Source organism: Phyllostomus discolor, chromosome 3, assembly GCF_004126475.2.
Source record: "Phyllostomus discolor isolate MPI-MPIP mPhyDis1 chromosome 3, mPhyDis1.pri.v3, whole genome shotgun sequence".
NCBI classification, from domain to species: domain Eukaryota; kingdom Metazoa; phylum Chordata; class Mammalia; order Chiroptera; family Phyllostomidae; genus Phyllostomus; species Phyllostomus discolor.
Window position 1 is genome coordinate 141,534,477 of NC_040905.2, and position 15,131 is coordinate 141,549,607.

At 42.7% G+C, this 15,131-nt stretch overlaps 2 protein-coding genes across 3 annotated transcripts in view; one reads left to right on the plus strand and one right to left on the minus strand.

Moving 5' to 3' along the window:
- The first annotated feature begins 8,305 nt into the window (after positions 1–8,305).
- The window catches only part of MOB3B (MOB kinase activator 3B), a 194,156-nt gene continuing 187,330 nt past the window's right edge, over positions 8,306–15,131 (plus strand). Inside the window, exon 1 of one of the 2 annotated variants that reach the window (XM_036021526.1) lies at positions 8,306–8,587. The gene's annotated coding sequence lies outside the window, so the exon portion shown is untranslated. The remainder of the gene's footprint in view (positions 8,588–15,131) is intronic. The other variant, XM_028526077.2, reaches the window with a different exon arrangement.
- On the minus strand, positions 12,863–14,151 carry IFNK (interferon kappa). The gene has a single exon (XM_028526088.2). It carries the CDS (start codon positions 13,979–13,981, stop codon positions 13,367–13,369), a length of 615 nt encoding a protein of 204 aa, XP_028381889.1. The 5' UTR covers positions 13,982–14,151; the 3' UTR covers positions 12,863–13,366.

A 15,131-nucleotide genomic window follows, 5' to 3' on the forward strand; every position in this document is an offset into this window, starting at 1 on the left:
GACTAGTCAGGATTTTGAAAACAAAATCAAAGAAGGAGGAAGTGTGCCTTACTTTAGAACATTTTTCAGGTAGACACTTAGATCTGTGAACTCTCAGTGCTTGGGATGAAAAGAAGAGTTCTGAGGAAGAATGTCTGCTGCTTGTTGCTAAGCTGCCCTGTAACAATTGCAGTTAGTGCACAATAACATTGGGTAATCAGACTCAATCAAAATAAACAGGAATGTCCTCTCACGAAATCTAATTTGAATAGCCCTTGAACTCTGAGCACGACTCTCTGGAGCGATATAATTGTGAGTCTGTTTGTCAGTGACTGTAAACATGCTCTTCCACTTTTACTATATTGCAATCTGTTATGATGTTGCCATGGTGACACCCTTCCAGTACCCTTTTGCTCTTTGGTACCCTCTCAGAGGAAGGAGGTGGTTTGGCAACAGAATATGGGATTTTTCATGTATACCACTGAAGACCAGCATGGCTTTGCTTTTACAGGGAAATGTATAGACCATGAATTGAAATTGATGAAAAGTAATTTGTACTGACTTGAGCAAAGAATGTGAATGTTATTCATTACATATCAAACTACCCAGAAGTATTCTTTCTGTTGCCAATTACAGAAAATGACATCCTAAGGGACAGTGAGGCTTCTGAATTCATGTGAAATGTAACACATGCTTGGTTCTAGTTTTTTTTTTCTTTCCTACCTTTGTGAGGATGGTGTGGTGTGCTGCAAAGAAAAGGAGGAGTTGGTATTTCTTGAGCATTTACCATGTGACAAACTCTGTGCTAAGCACCTTACATACCTACCTTCAATGAATCCATATAGTCCTGGCTGGGTAGCTCAGTTGATTAGCACATCCTCCCAATATGCTACGGTTGTGGGTTTGATCCTTAGTCAGGGCACAAACAAGAGTCAACCAATGGGTGCACGTGAGTGGAACAACAAATTGATTTTTCTCTCTCTCTCTGTCAAATCAGTAAAGAGTCCATACAACTACCTATATTATTATCCCTATTTCATACAATAAGATAGCTGAGACCCAGAGACATTAGGCACAGCTACTATGAACCTTGCAGACGCTGAAGCCCACTCTCTTAATCACCATGCACCTTGTCTTCTTGTAATACATCTATCAGGTGATCCTGATTCCTCTACTGTCCCTAGAAGAGCTTGGAAGGGATATTCATTAGTGCTCCCCTCCATAGTCCTCAGAATTATTTTATTAGAATCTGGAGAGGATTATCTGAAGCAGCCTAAACGCTGAAAACTTTGCCTTGGAAAATGCACTACTGTGGCCTTTTCCTTTTATATATCAGGATACACAGAACACTAATGGTCATGAGACTCAGAATCAATGTCCCAATCTTACTAGTTGCGTAATCTAGGGCAAGTCACTTAATCCTTCCTGCCTTAGTTACTTCATCTCTGAATGGAAATGGCAAAAACAATTCCTGTCCAAAGGTCGGAAGTAGTCCAGTTGTCCCATTATCTATTTTTGATCTTGTTCAGAACCTTTTGAGTCTAAGAAATATGAGACTGTACCCTGAACCCTAAATTATGGGTCCATTGGTGCCCTTTTTTAATGTGGTAAACAGAGCAGCATCTGAAAACATCTTACTCAGCAAGAAATTCATGTTTCTATTCTATTTGTTGCCTTTTGAGTTACAGCTTCAGACATTACTTTGACAGCATCCTCAGGTTTTTCTCTGTTAATATCTGTAAACAAAAAGTATTAAATTTTCTTTGGAATCCTAGCCCTTATCATCTCACTGCACATCTAGTCCTCATACCTACTTCATTAATCTTGATTTCCAGAATACATGTATAACTATTCTAGTTTCTTTTTTTTAATATATGTTATTGATTATGCTATTACAGTTGTCCCATTTTCCCCCTTTATCCCTTTCTGCCCTGCACACCCCTCCCACCAACATTCCCCCTCTTTAGTTCATGTCCATAGGTCATACATATGCATTCTTTGGCTTCTATATTTCCTATACTATTCTTAACCTCCCCTGTCTATCTTCTACCTACCATTTATGCTACTTGTTCTCTGTACCTTTTTGCCCTTTCTCCCCACCCACTTCCCTGCTGATAACCCTCCATGTGATCTCCATTTCTGTGGTTCTGTTCCTGTTTTAGTTGTTTGCTTTTGTTTTTGTTTTAGGTGTGGTTGTGAGTTTGCTGTCATTTTACTGTTCATATTTTTTATCTTCTTTTTCTTAGATAAGTCCCTTTAACATTTCATAACAGAAGGGCTTGGTGATGATGAACTCCTTTAACTTGACCTTATCTGAGAAGCATTTTATCTGCCCTTCCATTCTAAATGAAAGCTTTGCTGGATAGAGCAATCTTGGATGGAGGTCCTTGCCTTTCATGACTTGGAATACTTCTTTCCAGCCCCTTGTTGCCTGCAAGGTCTCTTTTGAGAAATCAGCTGACAGTCTGATGGGAACTCCTTTGTAGGTAACTGTCTTCTTTTCTCTTGCTACTTCTAAGATTTTCTCCTTATTTTTAATCTGGGCTAATGTAATTATAATTATAATGTTCCTTGATGTGTTCCTCCTTGGGTCCGACTTCTTTGGGACTCTCTGAGCTCCCTGGACTTCTTGGAAGTCTGTTTCCTTTGCCAGACTGGGGAAGTTCTCCATTATTTGTTCAAATAAGTTTTCAATTTGTTGCTCATCCTCTTCTCTTTGTGGTACTCTTATAATTCGAATGTTGAAACGTTTAAAGTTGTCTTTGAGGTTCCTAAGCCTCTCCTCATGTTTTTTGAATTCTTGTTACTTCATTCTTTTCTCGCTGAATGTTTTTTTCTTCCTTCTGGTCTACACCGTTGATTAGAGTGAGTCCCAGTTTCCTTCCCATTACTGTTTGTTCCTTGTACATTTTCCTTTATTTCACTTAGCATTGCCTTCATTTTTTTCATCTAATTTGTGACCAAATTCAACCAATCCTGTGAGCATCCTGATTAACAGTGTTTTGAACTGTGCATCTGATAGGTTGGCTATCTCTTCACTGCCTAGTTGTATTTTTTCTGGAGCTTTGATCTGTTCTTTCATTTGGGCCATGTTTTTTTGTTTGTTTGTTTTGTTTTTTGTTTTTGTCTCTGCATGCCTGCTATGTATAAGGGGCAGAACCTTAGGTGTTCACCAGAGCCGGGCAATCCACATCGCTGCTTTGTGATGCTGTATGTGGGGAAGGGGTTTAGAGCGAACAATGGTGCTTGCTCTGTTCTCTGCTGGATTTCAGTCACTTCCCCTGCTATCCACAAGCAAAGTGGGCCCTTCTGGTGCTGATTCCTGGGTGGATTGACTTGTATACATTCTAGGGCCCTGTGGGTTTCTCCAGTGAACTCTCCGGTGAGGCTGAGAGTTTCTCCCACTGCCACCTCAACCCCTGAAAGTGTTTTCAATAGGTGGTTTGAGTCTTTATTTACCCACCCTGGGACCCCAGGTTGCATGGTCTGTCTTGCTCCCCAGGTGTTCCTCCCGGTTTATCTGGACATGTATGTGGGACTACCACCACCTTGCCTGGTCTATCAGCTGCTGCCTTGCTGGCCAGCTGCAGCCTTGGCCACCCTGCTTCACAATCCACTGCTTCACTGGGTCTGCCAGTCACCGCCTTGTCCATCCTGGTCCTCTACCACTGCTTTGCCACAAGTCCTCTCTGCCCAGCTGCCTGTCTCCACCCCTCCTACGGATCTTGATGGGTACTTCTTCCTTAACTCCTTGGTTGACGGACTTCCATGCAGCTCGATTTTCTGTCAGTTCTGGTTATTTTTTGTTTTTAAATTGTTGTCCTTTTTTTGGTTGTGTGAGGAGGCACAGTGTGTCTACCAACACCTCCAATCTACACCTTTGTAGACCCACTAATCTCCATCTTGGCCAGAAGTCACTTTTCTAGTTTCTTGTACCTTTACTCCTGTGGTTCTCTCTATCTGAACAAAACTTCTAACTCTGTCAATGTATACCATCTTTAAGTCCAGCTCAAATGCCACATTCTCCCTGAAACTCCCTCCAATCAACCTGGAATTAACCTTTCCCTTTTTTACAATCCACCAAAATGTCATAGCCTCTTCTATATTACCCACCATAGCCTTCTTCATATTATTGCTATTTGTGTGTCTCTTGTCATCCTTATTATGCTGTAAGTATCTTGAGGGCAAGATCCCAAGGTACCCATCAACACATTAGATAGTGGTAGGGGAGGATCAGAATTACAGCCATGGGCTTTAGTCACATTGCCAAATCTAAAACCTGCTTACACAATGTACTGGCTGCATGACCTTAAGCAATTACTTTAACTTTCTAGTCTGTGATTTTCTCACCTGTACCTACCCATAGGGATCTTGTGAGAATTCAATGAGCTATTCCATATGTAGTGCTTAACAAGTACCTAGCAAATTGTAGGTGCATAATAGATGTTCACTATTTACTGTGCTTGTGATGAGGTCTTCTCATTACTTATTCAATAAATGTTTATTGAGTGCTGCATTAGTCTACAGGTTGTTATTAAAAATATACCATAGACTGGATGCCTTAAACAGTAAACATTTGCTTTTTATAGTTCTGGAGGCTGGGAAGTCTAAGATCATGGTGGCTGCCAATTTGGCTTCGGGGGAGGATTCTCTTCTTGCCTTGTAGATGGTCCTTTTTGTGTTGTGTCCTCACATGGAAGAAAGAGGAAGATCTCTCTCCTTTCTTTTGTCTTCTTGTAGACCCACTAATCTCATCAACTCATCTAACCCCAATTACCTACTGAAGCCACCATCTCCAAATACTATCACATTGAAGATTAGGGTTTCAATATGTGTGTTTTGGGGAAGGTAGACACATTTCAGTCCACAGCAAGTACCTATACATTTATTGAGCTAGTCTAAGGATAGAACAATAAGCCAAACAGGCAAAAATTCATGTCTTGTGAAATTTATATTCTAATGGAAAGAGAAAGGCTGTGTGGTAAACAAAACAATGGATCCCAAAAACGTCCATATTCTTATCTCCAAGACCTATGAATATGGTACATTATGTGGCAATGGAAATTAGGTTACAGGTGGAATTAAGTTTGCTAATATACTGATCTTAACATATGGAGATACTCCTGGATTATTTGGATGGCTTTGGGGTAATCACCAGAGCTCTTATAAGAAGAAGAAGAAGAAGAAGGAAACATAATAGCCAGATTGATGCAATATGGAAAGGGCTCTACCTGCTGTTGATGGTTTTGAACACAGAAAGGTTTTGAACATGAGTCCCAAAATGCAGGAGGTCTCTAGAAGCTGATAAAAACAAGGAAACTGATTCTCCACTATAGATTTCGGAAGGAATGTATCCCTGCCAACACCTTGATTTTAGCCCTATGAGAACTGAGACTTTTAACCTTCTGAACTACAAGATAATAGATCTGAATTGTTTTAAGCTGCTAAATTTGTGGTAATTTGTTATAGCAGCCATAGAAACACAGGCAGTATATGTATCAGATGTCAGATGCAATAAATTCTATGGAGAATATTGGAGCTGGGAATGTGGATAAGGAGTGTTAGAAGAGGCTGATTATAATTTTAAATAGAGTTGAAAGGGGAAGCCTCTGGTGACTTTTGAGCAAAGAGCTTAAGGAGGTAAGCTAGTAAGCAATGAAGTATCTGAGGAAAGTGTTTCTAGTAGAAGGCACAGCAAGTATAAAGGCCCTGCAGTAGGAGCTTACCTGGCACTCTGGGAATCACAGAAAGAAGAGTGGGTATAGTGGAATTCATGATGAGGAAGGTGTTAGGAGACAAAGTCAGTGAGAAAGGAGTGCCTGTTGGTGTTGGTTTTACTCCGAATAAGATAGGAAGTGCAAGGCAGATTTTGAGTAGCAGAGGGGCATAATGTGGCATACTGAATTGCACTGGCGGCTGTAGTGAGAACAGAACATACAAGGCAGGAAAGAAGCAGGGGGACTAGTTAGGAGGCTACTGGTATTTGTGGCTTAGACCAGGGTGGTAGCTGTGGAGGTGGTAAAAGAGCAGAGCTCTATTTAGGTCTGCTCTTGGGTATCTTTTGAAGGTAAAACCAACAAGATCTGCTGATAGATAAGAGGTAGATAATCAAAGGAGAAAAGTTAAAGATGATTCTGTAATTTGGGCCTTAAGTAACTGAAAGGTTGGAGTGACCATTCACTGAGAGGGGGAAGACAGCAGCTGGAACGAGTTTGAAGTGGAGGATCCATTCATTTTGGGTGAACTTTGGTACCTGAATCTCCCTGTCCTCCATTCTTTCCCTTCAGATTGCTTTTCTACAGAAGCAAACAAGCATACTCATAAGGATTAATAGCCAGTGAGAAATGTATCTTATTTGGTGCACAATGAAGCCAATTTGCTGTATAACACCCATGCAAGGTGCTGATTAAAGCTGGATTTGAGATTGAGATTTAGCCAGGATGCTGTAGATTAAAAATTTGTGTCCTCCCCAAATTTGTATGTTAATTTCTAACCCCATTGTAGTGGCTTTTGGAGGCAAGGCCTTTGGAAGGTCATGAGGTCAGAGCACTTATAACTAGGCTTGGTGCCTGTATAAATAAGACCCAAGAAAGCTTCTCTGCCCTCTTCTGTGTGAGGTTATAGCAAAAAGGTGCCTATGAAGAAACAGGCCTTCACCAAACACTGAATCTGCTGATAACTTGATCTTGAACTTCTCAGCCTCCAGAATTGTGAGTAATAAATTTCTCTTGCCTATAAAGTCACCCAGTCCATGGTATGTGGTTATAGTAGCCTGAGCAAACTAAGACACAGGATGACTTAGGACGGTTTGAATTTTAAATGCTGGCCCACCCTCTTCCAGCCACCAGGTACAGGCTGAGCAGCTGGACAGAGTAGTTGAGAGCTGTGGCACCATTCATCACAATGACCCCTCTCACTGGTGGAAATTACCCAGGAAATACCTAAGTTCCTCACAGCTTTACTTTCCTCCCCAGGGAAGGAGCCACTAAGGCCTATGGGTGTGAACATGGGAAAGAAGTTTTCTTATCCCTACAAACAAGACTCAAATGCTCTCTTTGCCCTGAAAGCCCTGAAAGTTGGATCTCAATGTTCAGCCTTAGCTTCTTAGACAAGAAACTTTATTTTTCCTCTTTTCTGGGCAGGACAGAAAAGATCATATAATGACAATTCTCAGGCAGGCAACAGCCTCTTCCCAATTAGAGACTACTGAGTGACAGAGAAGGACTATTAAAGGTAAACCAGAGTAGTTAAGAGACCCTTCCTTTCTAATAGTTCTGTATGATGAAGAGTTCACTGATTGCCATGAGGCTAAAAGATCAAAAGGAGCTTTAAAAGCACTAACTAGGATTTCAGGGAGTTTGGAAATAAGATTGCATTACCAAATGATGAATAGAGACGTTGCTTAGTGGCTGGATTCTTGTACCTGACTTTTTTTTCCTCCTCATGTTCAAGTTTTATATTCACAACCTCCAATATCTGTATTCCCCAAGTGACACAGAATTAAATGGAATCATTTAATCCAGGGTTGATATCATTAGACCATGACTATTTATTAAATATTCCTTATAATACCAGAAATAGCTTGATATTGCAAAGGATGTATGTGGTTTTAGAGACTTGCAAAGGATGTATGTGGTTTAGGAAACCACTTTTGGGGGAGGGATGTTTTCTCTACATATCCTAATTTCTATTTATATATTTTCACAATATATAGCAATACTTAGCAATATACAGGCAATACTTAGTCATTTGGTACTCCTTAATTGACATGCATTAACATGCAATCATACAGGAAATAAGAGATGTGGAGGACATGCTTTTCTTCAGGAAGTTTACTTAGTTTTTAATGACTCCCATTGTGAACTACAAAATACTTTCTACGGTTAGTTTATCCCTTACAACCACCTTGCAAGGTATGACCTTATAGGTCATAGACCAAGATGACACAAGTAGAAAGTGGGAGGCTGTGGGTTGGGTTTCAAAGTCCTTGCTCATTTCATGACTCCCATCTTGTTCAAATAAATTCGGTAGACTCTCAAAGTATTTTTCAGTGATTAATGCTCCCCTTGTTAGTCAGTCAGAATATGGGATTTTTCAAGTCAGAACATCTTGGAGAAGATGAAGGATTTCCCTTCTCTAGGTAGCTTGGTGCCTTGGATGCACCCTTGTGGACCCAGAACGTAGCCTTCTTGATCCAATATCTTCCTCGACCCCCTGGCCAGAGTGTCAATGTCTTCTCCTTAAGGCTGTGAGCCCGGTAGACTGTCCATGTCCCACCTCTTTGTCCTGAGGGTAGATGACCCAAAGGCGACCTGACTTCTTTCCCCCATGGAGCTGCCATTCCCCCAGTGGCCGCCAGGAGGTCCCCCTCTCGCCGCCCCGGCGCACCGCCGCCTCGAGTGCAAGTCGGGGCTACTTTGGAGCAGAGGCAACATCAGCGGGAGCCCAGCGCTCTCTTGCTAGCTTGCTCACTGGCTCCGGAGCCCCTGGCGTGGATCCGTAAGAGTCGCTCCTCCTGCCCCAAGCTCACCCGCTTCCTTTCGTGCCGGCTGCAGTTTACCCAGCTCAGGAAGCCGACAGGGCCCCGGGCTGAAGGTGAAACCCCACGGTGAGTGAGAAGCTGCTCCAAGCGAGGGCGGTGGCGCCGCCCGGCTGCTGCTCGCTCCTGGTCGCGCCCAGGCTGGCAGAGGTGCTGGGCACACCTGGGGGCGGGTGCATCGGAGGAGCGGGAGGCGGCGGACCCCGCTTCCCCGCCCGCCTTCCTTGCGTTTCCGGGCTTGGAGTGTGCTTCAGACCCCTGCCCGCGGCTTGGCTTCTGGCCGGCTCCCCCCGCGCCTTTCCTGGGCAGTGGGGCCTTGATTTTAGAGGATATATCAATAAAACCCTAGTACCTTTGGGGTACATGTCTGTCCCCGAACACACCCCGAATGGAAGGTGACTGCAGGGTGCGTGTTGGGCTGTGTGGGTGGCGGGAAGACAAACTTTTACAAAAGTGCTTCTGGGCCGGGGGACAACGTTCAGGGCGTCTGGATCTTGAAGGAGGAGGCTCGGCTTGGGGCTGCGAAGGGGAACTCTGCTCCGTCGGCCAGGTCACCCCCTATACTGTTGGTGCTTCTTGGGGGGGGGGAGGTGTGTAAAGGACGTACAAATTCTGCTGAACCCCAGAGCCAACAACTGTCAAAACATCTGGAATGCCAGCCCCTCCCTGTCCCTCTACTGAGGAAGAAGGTGAAAACCCTTTAACATTCCTTTGATTTTGCCTCCCTGCCTTTGGGCCCCTCTCCGTAGGGTAAAAGGGCTGACAAGTACCAGAGACCTCGAACTCCTCAGGACCCTCCTTCACCCACCTTCCTGACCACCCCGCTCCCCAACCCGCCCAGACGTCCTTTTTGAGGGAACCACGCGAGGGAGCCGATTAAGATCCTGGCGAATGGCCTTTTGTTTCTCCGCCTTCCCCTATTGTGTGCCTTTCCAACACTTGGCGGGGCTGGGGGGAGAAAGAAACCCCTAGGGTCCTAATCTCTTGCTCCCCAAGTCAGCCCCCCTGCCAGCTCCAGCCCAGGGTCCCGACCCCAGCGTGGCCACCCCACCCCTGCCTTGCGGCTTCGGGCGTAGGGAAAGTTGTTCCTGCCCAGCCTCTTCTGCTGCCTGTGGCCCAGGGCGCATTTCTCAGATCTTATCCAATGCGCACCGCAAAGGGCGCACATTTGAAAGGGGTGCCGTTTGCAGAGAGTAGAAGCGAGGTTCCGCTCCATTCCAGGGTGTCCTTGGGTGGGTTCCAGAGGATTTCAGTCTCCTCCTAAAGGTGCACGACAGGATCAGGGCACTTCGGGCAGGCAGAAAGCCTAGGTTCTGGGATCTGCGAGTTTCCAAGAGCTGGTGAGCCAGCGAGTCGCCTTAAAAAAGAATGATGAGGGAAATAACCTAGGAAGCCTCAAGTCTTTGCCTAGAAATAATGGTAAGGTGGGCCCCCTCCAGAATGAACGTGGGATTCTGACTTCGAGTAGGGCCCCCAACTTTAAATCCCAGGTCCCCTCTCTGCATTTAGAAAAGGGAGGCCCTGAGGACACAGCGCAGATGCCGCCAAGGGAGTGTTTACGCTTCCAAGCCCTAGGAACCGGTGGCTTGGAAGTAGCCCCTAGTTTCCCTGTTGGTGTGTGCCTGTTAGATTACAGGTGGCCCTATTGCCCTGCCTTCCCTCACAAATTAGATTTCTTACACGTAGTACCTGTTCTTAGTGAGTGTGGATTATTTATTAAGGAACCAGGGCAAAAACAAAGTGGCCACTTTGAGAAAGCAGGGTCCTCCTTGGATAGTGCCCAGAAAGTCGCTCTGAGGGTGAAAGGAGGTGAGTCTGCACCTGTGGCTATTCCTTCTGGTAGCGTATATATACCAGAGCCACCAGCTTTTTCTGTGGGATCCCCCCAATCAGCCCCTCTTCCGAGGAGACTCAGTTACATTCTTTATCCTTACCCCAAGCCAGAAGATGGAGGAAGTTTCCATCTGAACACTTGCCGCCTATGTACCCGCTCAGGCATTTTAAGTGCACTTGGCTCTGCAGTTCTAAGGGTATGCCCTTTACCCACGTTAACAGAACTTTGGAGCTTACACTTAATGGAGAAAAACAGGGGAACTGCTAAATCAGGAAGACAGACACATAGTGCACATTCTCCAGCAATTTCTGGAAAGTAGGAGTGGGACCAACAAAAGAAAAAGTAAAGTCTTTGAAGCACCTGAAGTCACTTCAAACACTTCATTTTGAAAATAATCCCCAAAGAAGGGTTTCTTTGAAAAATAGCGGCAGTAGCAGGGGAGAAGTGGCAAGAAGGACCTGGGTTGCTCAAGAAGTGCCCACAGGCACCTTCAACAAAGTGAAACGGCAGTGCTGGTCCCAGCTGCTACCCCAGTAAGGAAAACAGGGTAATTGTAGTAGACAATAAATTTCTTTTTTTTTTTGCTTTTTTGACAATAAATTTTTTAATCTTAGAATTAAAAAAAATTACCCCCCCAATTATTGTAGGAAATAGAAAATACAGAGAGGTGACGGTGAAAGCAAAGGGAAGAGGATTACTATAAACAAGGCTTCAGTAAACAATCTTAACCCATTACTTCCTTGGAATACATTTCTGAAGATAGGATAGCTGGGTCAAAGGAGTTGCTGACTTTTTAGAATATTTAAGATTGCCTTGCCCTGGCCAGCATGACTCAGCTGGTTGGAGCATGGTCCACTGCACTGATGATTCACTGGTTGGTTTCCTGGTCAGGGCACATTTGTAGGTTGCTGGTTCAGGGTTTGGGTTCCCTGTCAGGGTGTATACAGGAAGCAACCAATCAGTGTTTCTCAAATCCATGTTTCTTTCTCTCTCCCTTTCTCTTTTGCTAAAATCAATAAAAAAAAAGATTGCCTTATTGTCCCAGAGGAAACATGTGCCAGTTTACCCTCTCCCTGGCAACAGACAGAGGATTTTTTCCTATATGTTACATGCTACTCACACTCTATAGTATCATTTTTTTCATCTTTGCCAGATGAATGGGAGGGGAGTATCTCAGTGTCTTCTTTTGCACATTGTCTGTTTGTATTTCTTCCTTAGGGATGATGCCAGTTTGTCTCCTTACCTATTTTTCAGTGGTCATGTTCTTTTTGTGGCTAGAAGTGTTCTTAGTAAAAGCATACTGTTCTGATTTCTTCCTCTGCTGCTACAACCAGACAATCTTTATTGACTTGAAGTGCCAATTCTCTTCCTTCTTGTATAGCAAACATTTGGCAAGACTACAAACATAAATTACTAAGGTAACTGACATGATCCTAGTAGAGTTATGAGGGAGATCACACAAAGACTTTATTAGAGAGACTCGTGGGAAATATCAAGTGCATACTTTCTGCTCAGTAGCTTGCATGCCCCATCTCTTTTACAGTTTCTAATGCTGTTGTTTGTTTGTTTGCTTGCTTGTTTTCCATGTAGAACAACTCTGTTGATGAGCAGTTTTTACTAAATGGGTGATACTAACTCATTTTATGGTCTGACCCTTCCACTGATAACCAGCAGACCATGATCCACTACCTGTTCTCATCCTTTAATCATTTCTTCTAACTTTCTGACTGAAGGTTGCCTCCATTTTATCATAAGACTTTCTCTGTTTCGCTATGAATTTTGAGTCCTGCACTTGGATGAATCTTGAATCTAAACAATAGAGCAGCACACTGTTAAAACAAATAGCAGAAGGTGTCTCCCAGGGGCTGAAAACAGGTACATTTCACCCTTTTTGTGAATTTGTGTAGCCTCAATTTTGATGTTAGTTCTTGCTCGAAGGTAGATAGATGATTCTGAAATGGGTTGGAGGAGAACGGAGAAGAGGCTCATTTCAGCTAGACGATGAATTAATACAGATGAGGGACCACATGAGAAAATTTAAGTAAATAATCTAGGTAATCTGGGTACAAAATAATTTTTTAAAAGGCAATCTGTATTAAAGTGTCATGTATTATTAAAATAACTAATTTCCTTAACAGACAGAAAGTGATCTTCTAATTGGGAAAATCCAATGTGAAATTCTTCTATAGGATGACTGTAGGCATTTCATTTCAGAGACACAAAATGATGAGGGCAGATACTACACTTTTCTGCATCATTTTCCATGCCCTTGACTGTAGAAATCAAATAATGTGAATTGGGAATAAACAGTGCTTTCTGCATTAGAATCATAGGCTCTCAAAGGCTGAACATGAGCTTAATGGTCATCTAATTCAACCAACCCATATGAAAGAGTGGATCTTCATTCTCTTAAAATAATAGAATACCATCCTACAAACTTGGTATGATTTTAAACAAACCAAGCTGAGAAACAAATGGACCAGAAATGTCAACTTTTGTGTGTGTGTGTGTGTAAGAAAGGGGAGAAAGGAAGGGTTTTAACTCTGTGGAAGTTTGTATAATTTCTTGAAACAGGCTTAATTTAAGACTAGAACACCTTAGCAGCAAAAGGTTAAGTCATTGAGGTGTTGTTACATTTGGAAACATTCTCTGATCCATATTCTCTAGCCATTGCCTTGGTAAAGTTCAAAGGTGACGATCAAAGCAAGTAAAAAATAGCAAAAGGAAAGAGGAACAGAAAGTAGAAGATGGAGTGGGATTCTTACTGTCTTCAGGACTGTCTTCAGGACTTTGTAACAAAATTCTTGGTCACCCAGCAGACATTGGCATTACCTCTCTTAGAGAGGTGAACGTGGCTGATGTTGCTAGGCCAAACTGTAGAGAGAGTAAACATCACATAAACAACCAGCAATTCAGCCGAGAGCAGGCTTAACAGATAGCACAGTAATTCTTAAAAAGAAGATAAAGGGGAAGGAGATTTGGAGAGAAATGGAATTTTATATTAAAAGTCTACCTTATTTTCTCCTGAGTAGTGCTGTGAATTTCTGAAAGTAGTAGAAACATCTTCTGATTTCCACTCGGACGATCTCCCAGGCACAGTGACTGTATTTCTTGTCTTTTAAAAAACTGCCTATCCTGTGGAAATACCTCCTCAGTTCTAGATGGTTCAGCTGGAGGACCATAGCTCCTGGGTGTTTCTTCTCATCCTCTTCCACCTCTTTCTTGTCTTCATTTTCCTTCTCTTCCTCCAAGCATTGCTCCAGATACTGCAATTGCTTATCAAGTCCAATTTGGATTTTCTTCAGGTGTTTCTCTCCCCAAGTTGGTTGGAAGGTGGATGGAGTGAAGATATTGAAGGCCAATATGGACATTTCATAGAAAGCTTCTTTGATGCCTCTTTTCAGAGGCTGGGTGTATGACAGGATATCTTGGGGCAACTCAAAAGCTTTGTTTTCTCTTTGACACGCCACAGGAAATGAATTGCTCACAGTGCTCAAAAGTCTCAGATTTTTCCAGATGACTCTACGCAGGTGAACATGCAGTGAGTTACAGTTCACAGAGAGGGTGCCAGTGATGAATAGACCCACAAGGCACACACACTTTCGAATCACATCAGGCTTGGTGTTCATTTTTCTCCCGAGCCAAAAGATTCACGAGACTCAAGGTTAACGACGATGTTCTAGGGCTTACATATGCCTTTGTGTGCCTTTTATACACCTGAATATCTTCAGCGGGGTGGAGTTTTCTCATTTGTCATTTTGTGGTTCTCAGGGTTTTGGCCCCTTTACCTCTGAGCTTTTTTTTTAAACTTTGGGTGACTATGCTGACTTTGGAAATTCCATCCTAGTACTATAGAATCATCATAACAAGACTGATGCAGAATATCACCCAACTCGATTACATAAGAGAAAGCAATCTCCCAAGAAAATTTGTTTTTGTACCTGACTCCATAGTGAAACATGTTGTCTCATTGAGTTAATTGTAGACATTGACCAAATGACTATGATTATTTGATGGTATGTCTAATCTTGTTAAATTCAGCTTCTATATTTGGATATTTTTTCTTTTATTTGATTTTTCTGGGTCTCAAAAAAGATAAAAAATGGAGTTGGTCAATTGATCGTGGCACTTATCAAATAGAAGACTAAGCTAGCCTGGTTTTCTGTTGCTTTTAGAAAATGTTGATACTCCCCAACTATCCTTGCTTTTCTCACGACTGAGCCAGCACTTCTACCCCTGCCTAGCATTTCATACACTCTGATATCTTTCACAGAAGTCCTCTAGGCAGTTATATATTGAGTAATATTTTTCTGCTCTATTAACTTCTCTCTTATAGTATCATAGATTTCTTTTACTTTTAGATATGGCTTAGACAGTATTTTAAAAGTTCTGCTTGGCTATCTTTCCTTTTTCTTTGGAGGTTCTTGACACTGTTAAGATTTGTATTTGTTCCAGCTTGTTCTTCATTGAGGAGGTGAGTGAGTAGGTGATTACCCATTTAGCCAAGCTACTTACACCTGGACCAATGTCTCTGTGGTAATGCTGGTTAGCCACCATTTATGGTTTTCCCTTTGTTTGATCAAATAACCTTCTAGTTGTGGTCTAGGCCATATTCCTTTCTCCAGGAATGTGAAGAAAGGAATGGAATGTCACTAAATAAGGCTAGTTTAATTATCATCTTAAAAAAAGAAACACATTTATTTTTAATAAAGTCATTTTAGAATTGTAAGCAACCATAGTTCCACAAGTATGGCAGACTTTCCTTAAAAATTTGGCTTA

Bases quoted from the DNA above. Each gene is read 5' to 3' on its own strand.
- IFNK (XM_028526088.2), bottom strand. From the start codon at position 13,981: ATGAACACCAAGCCTGATGTGATTCGAAAGTGTGTGTGCCTTGTGGGT.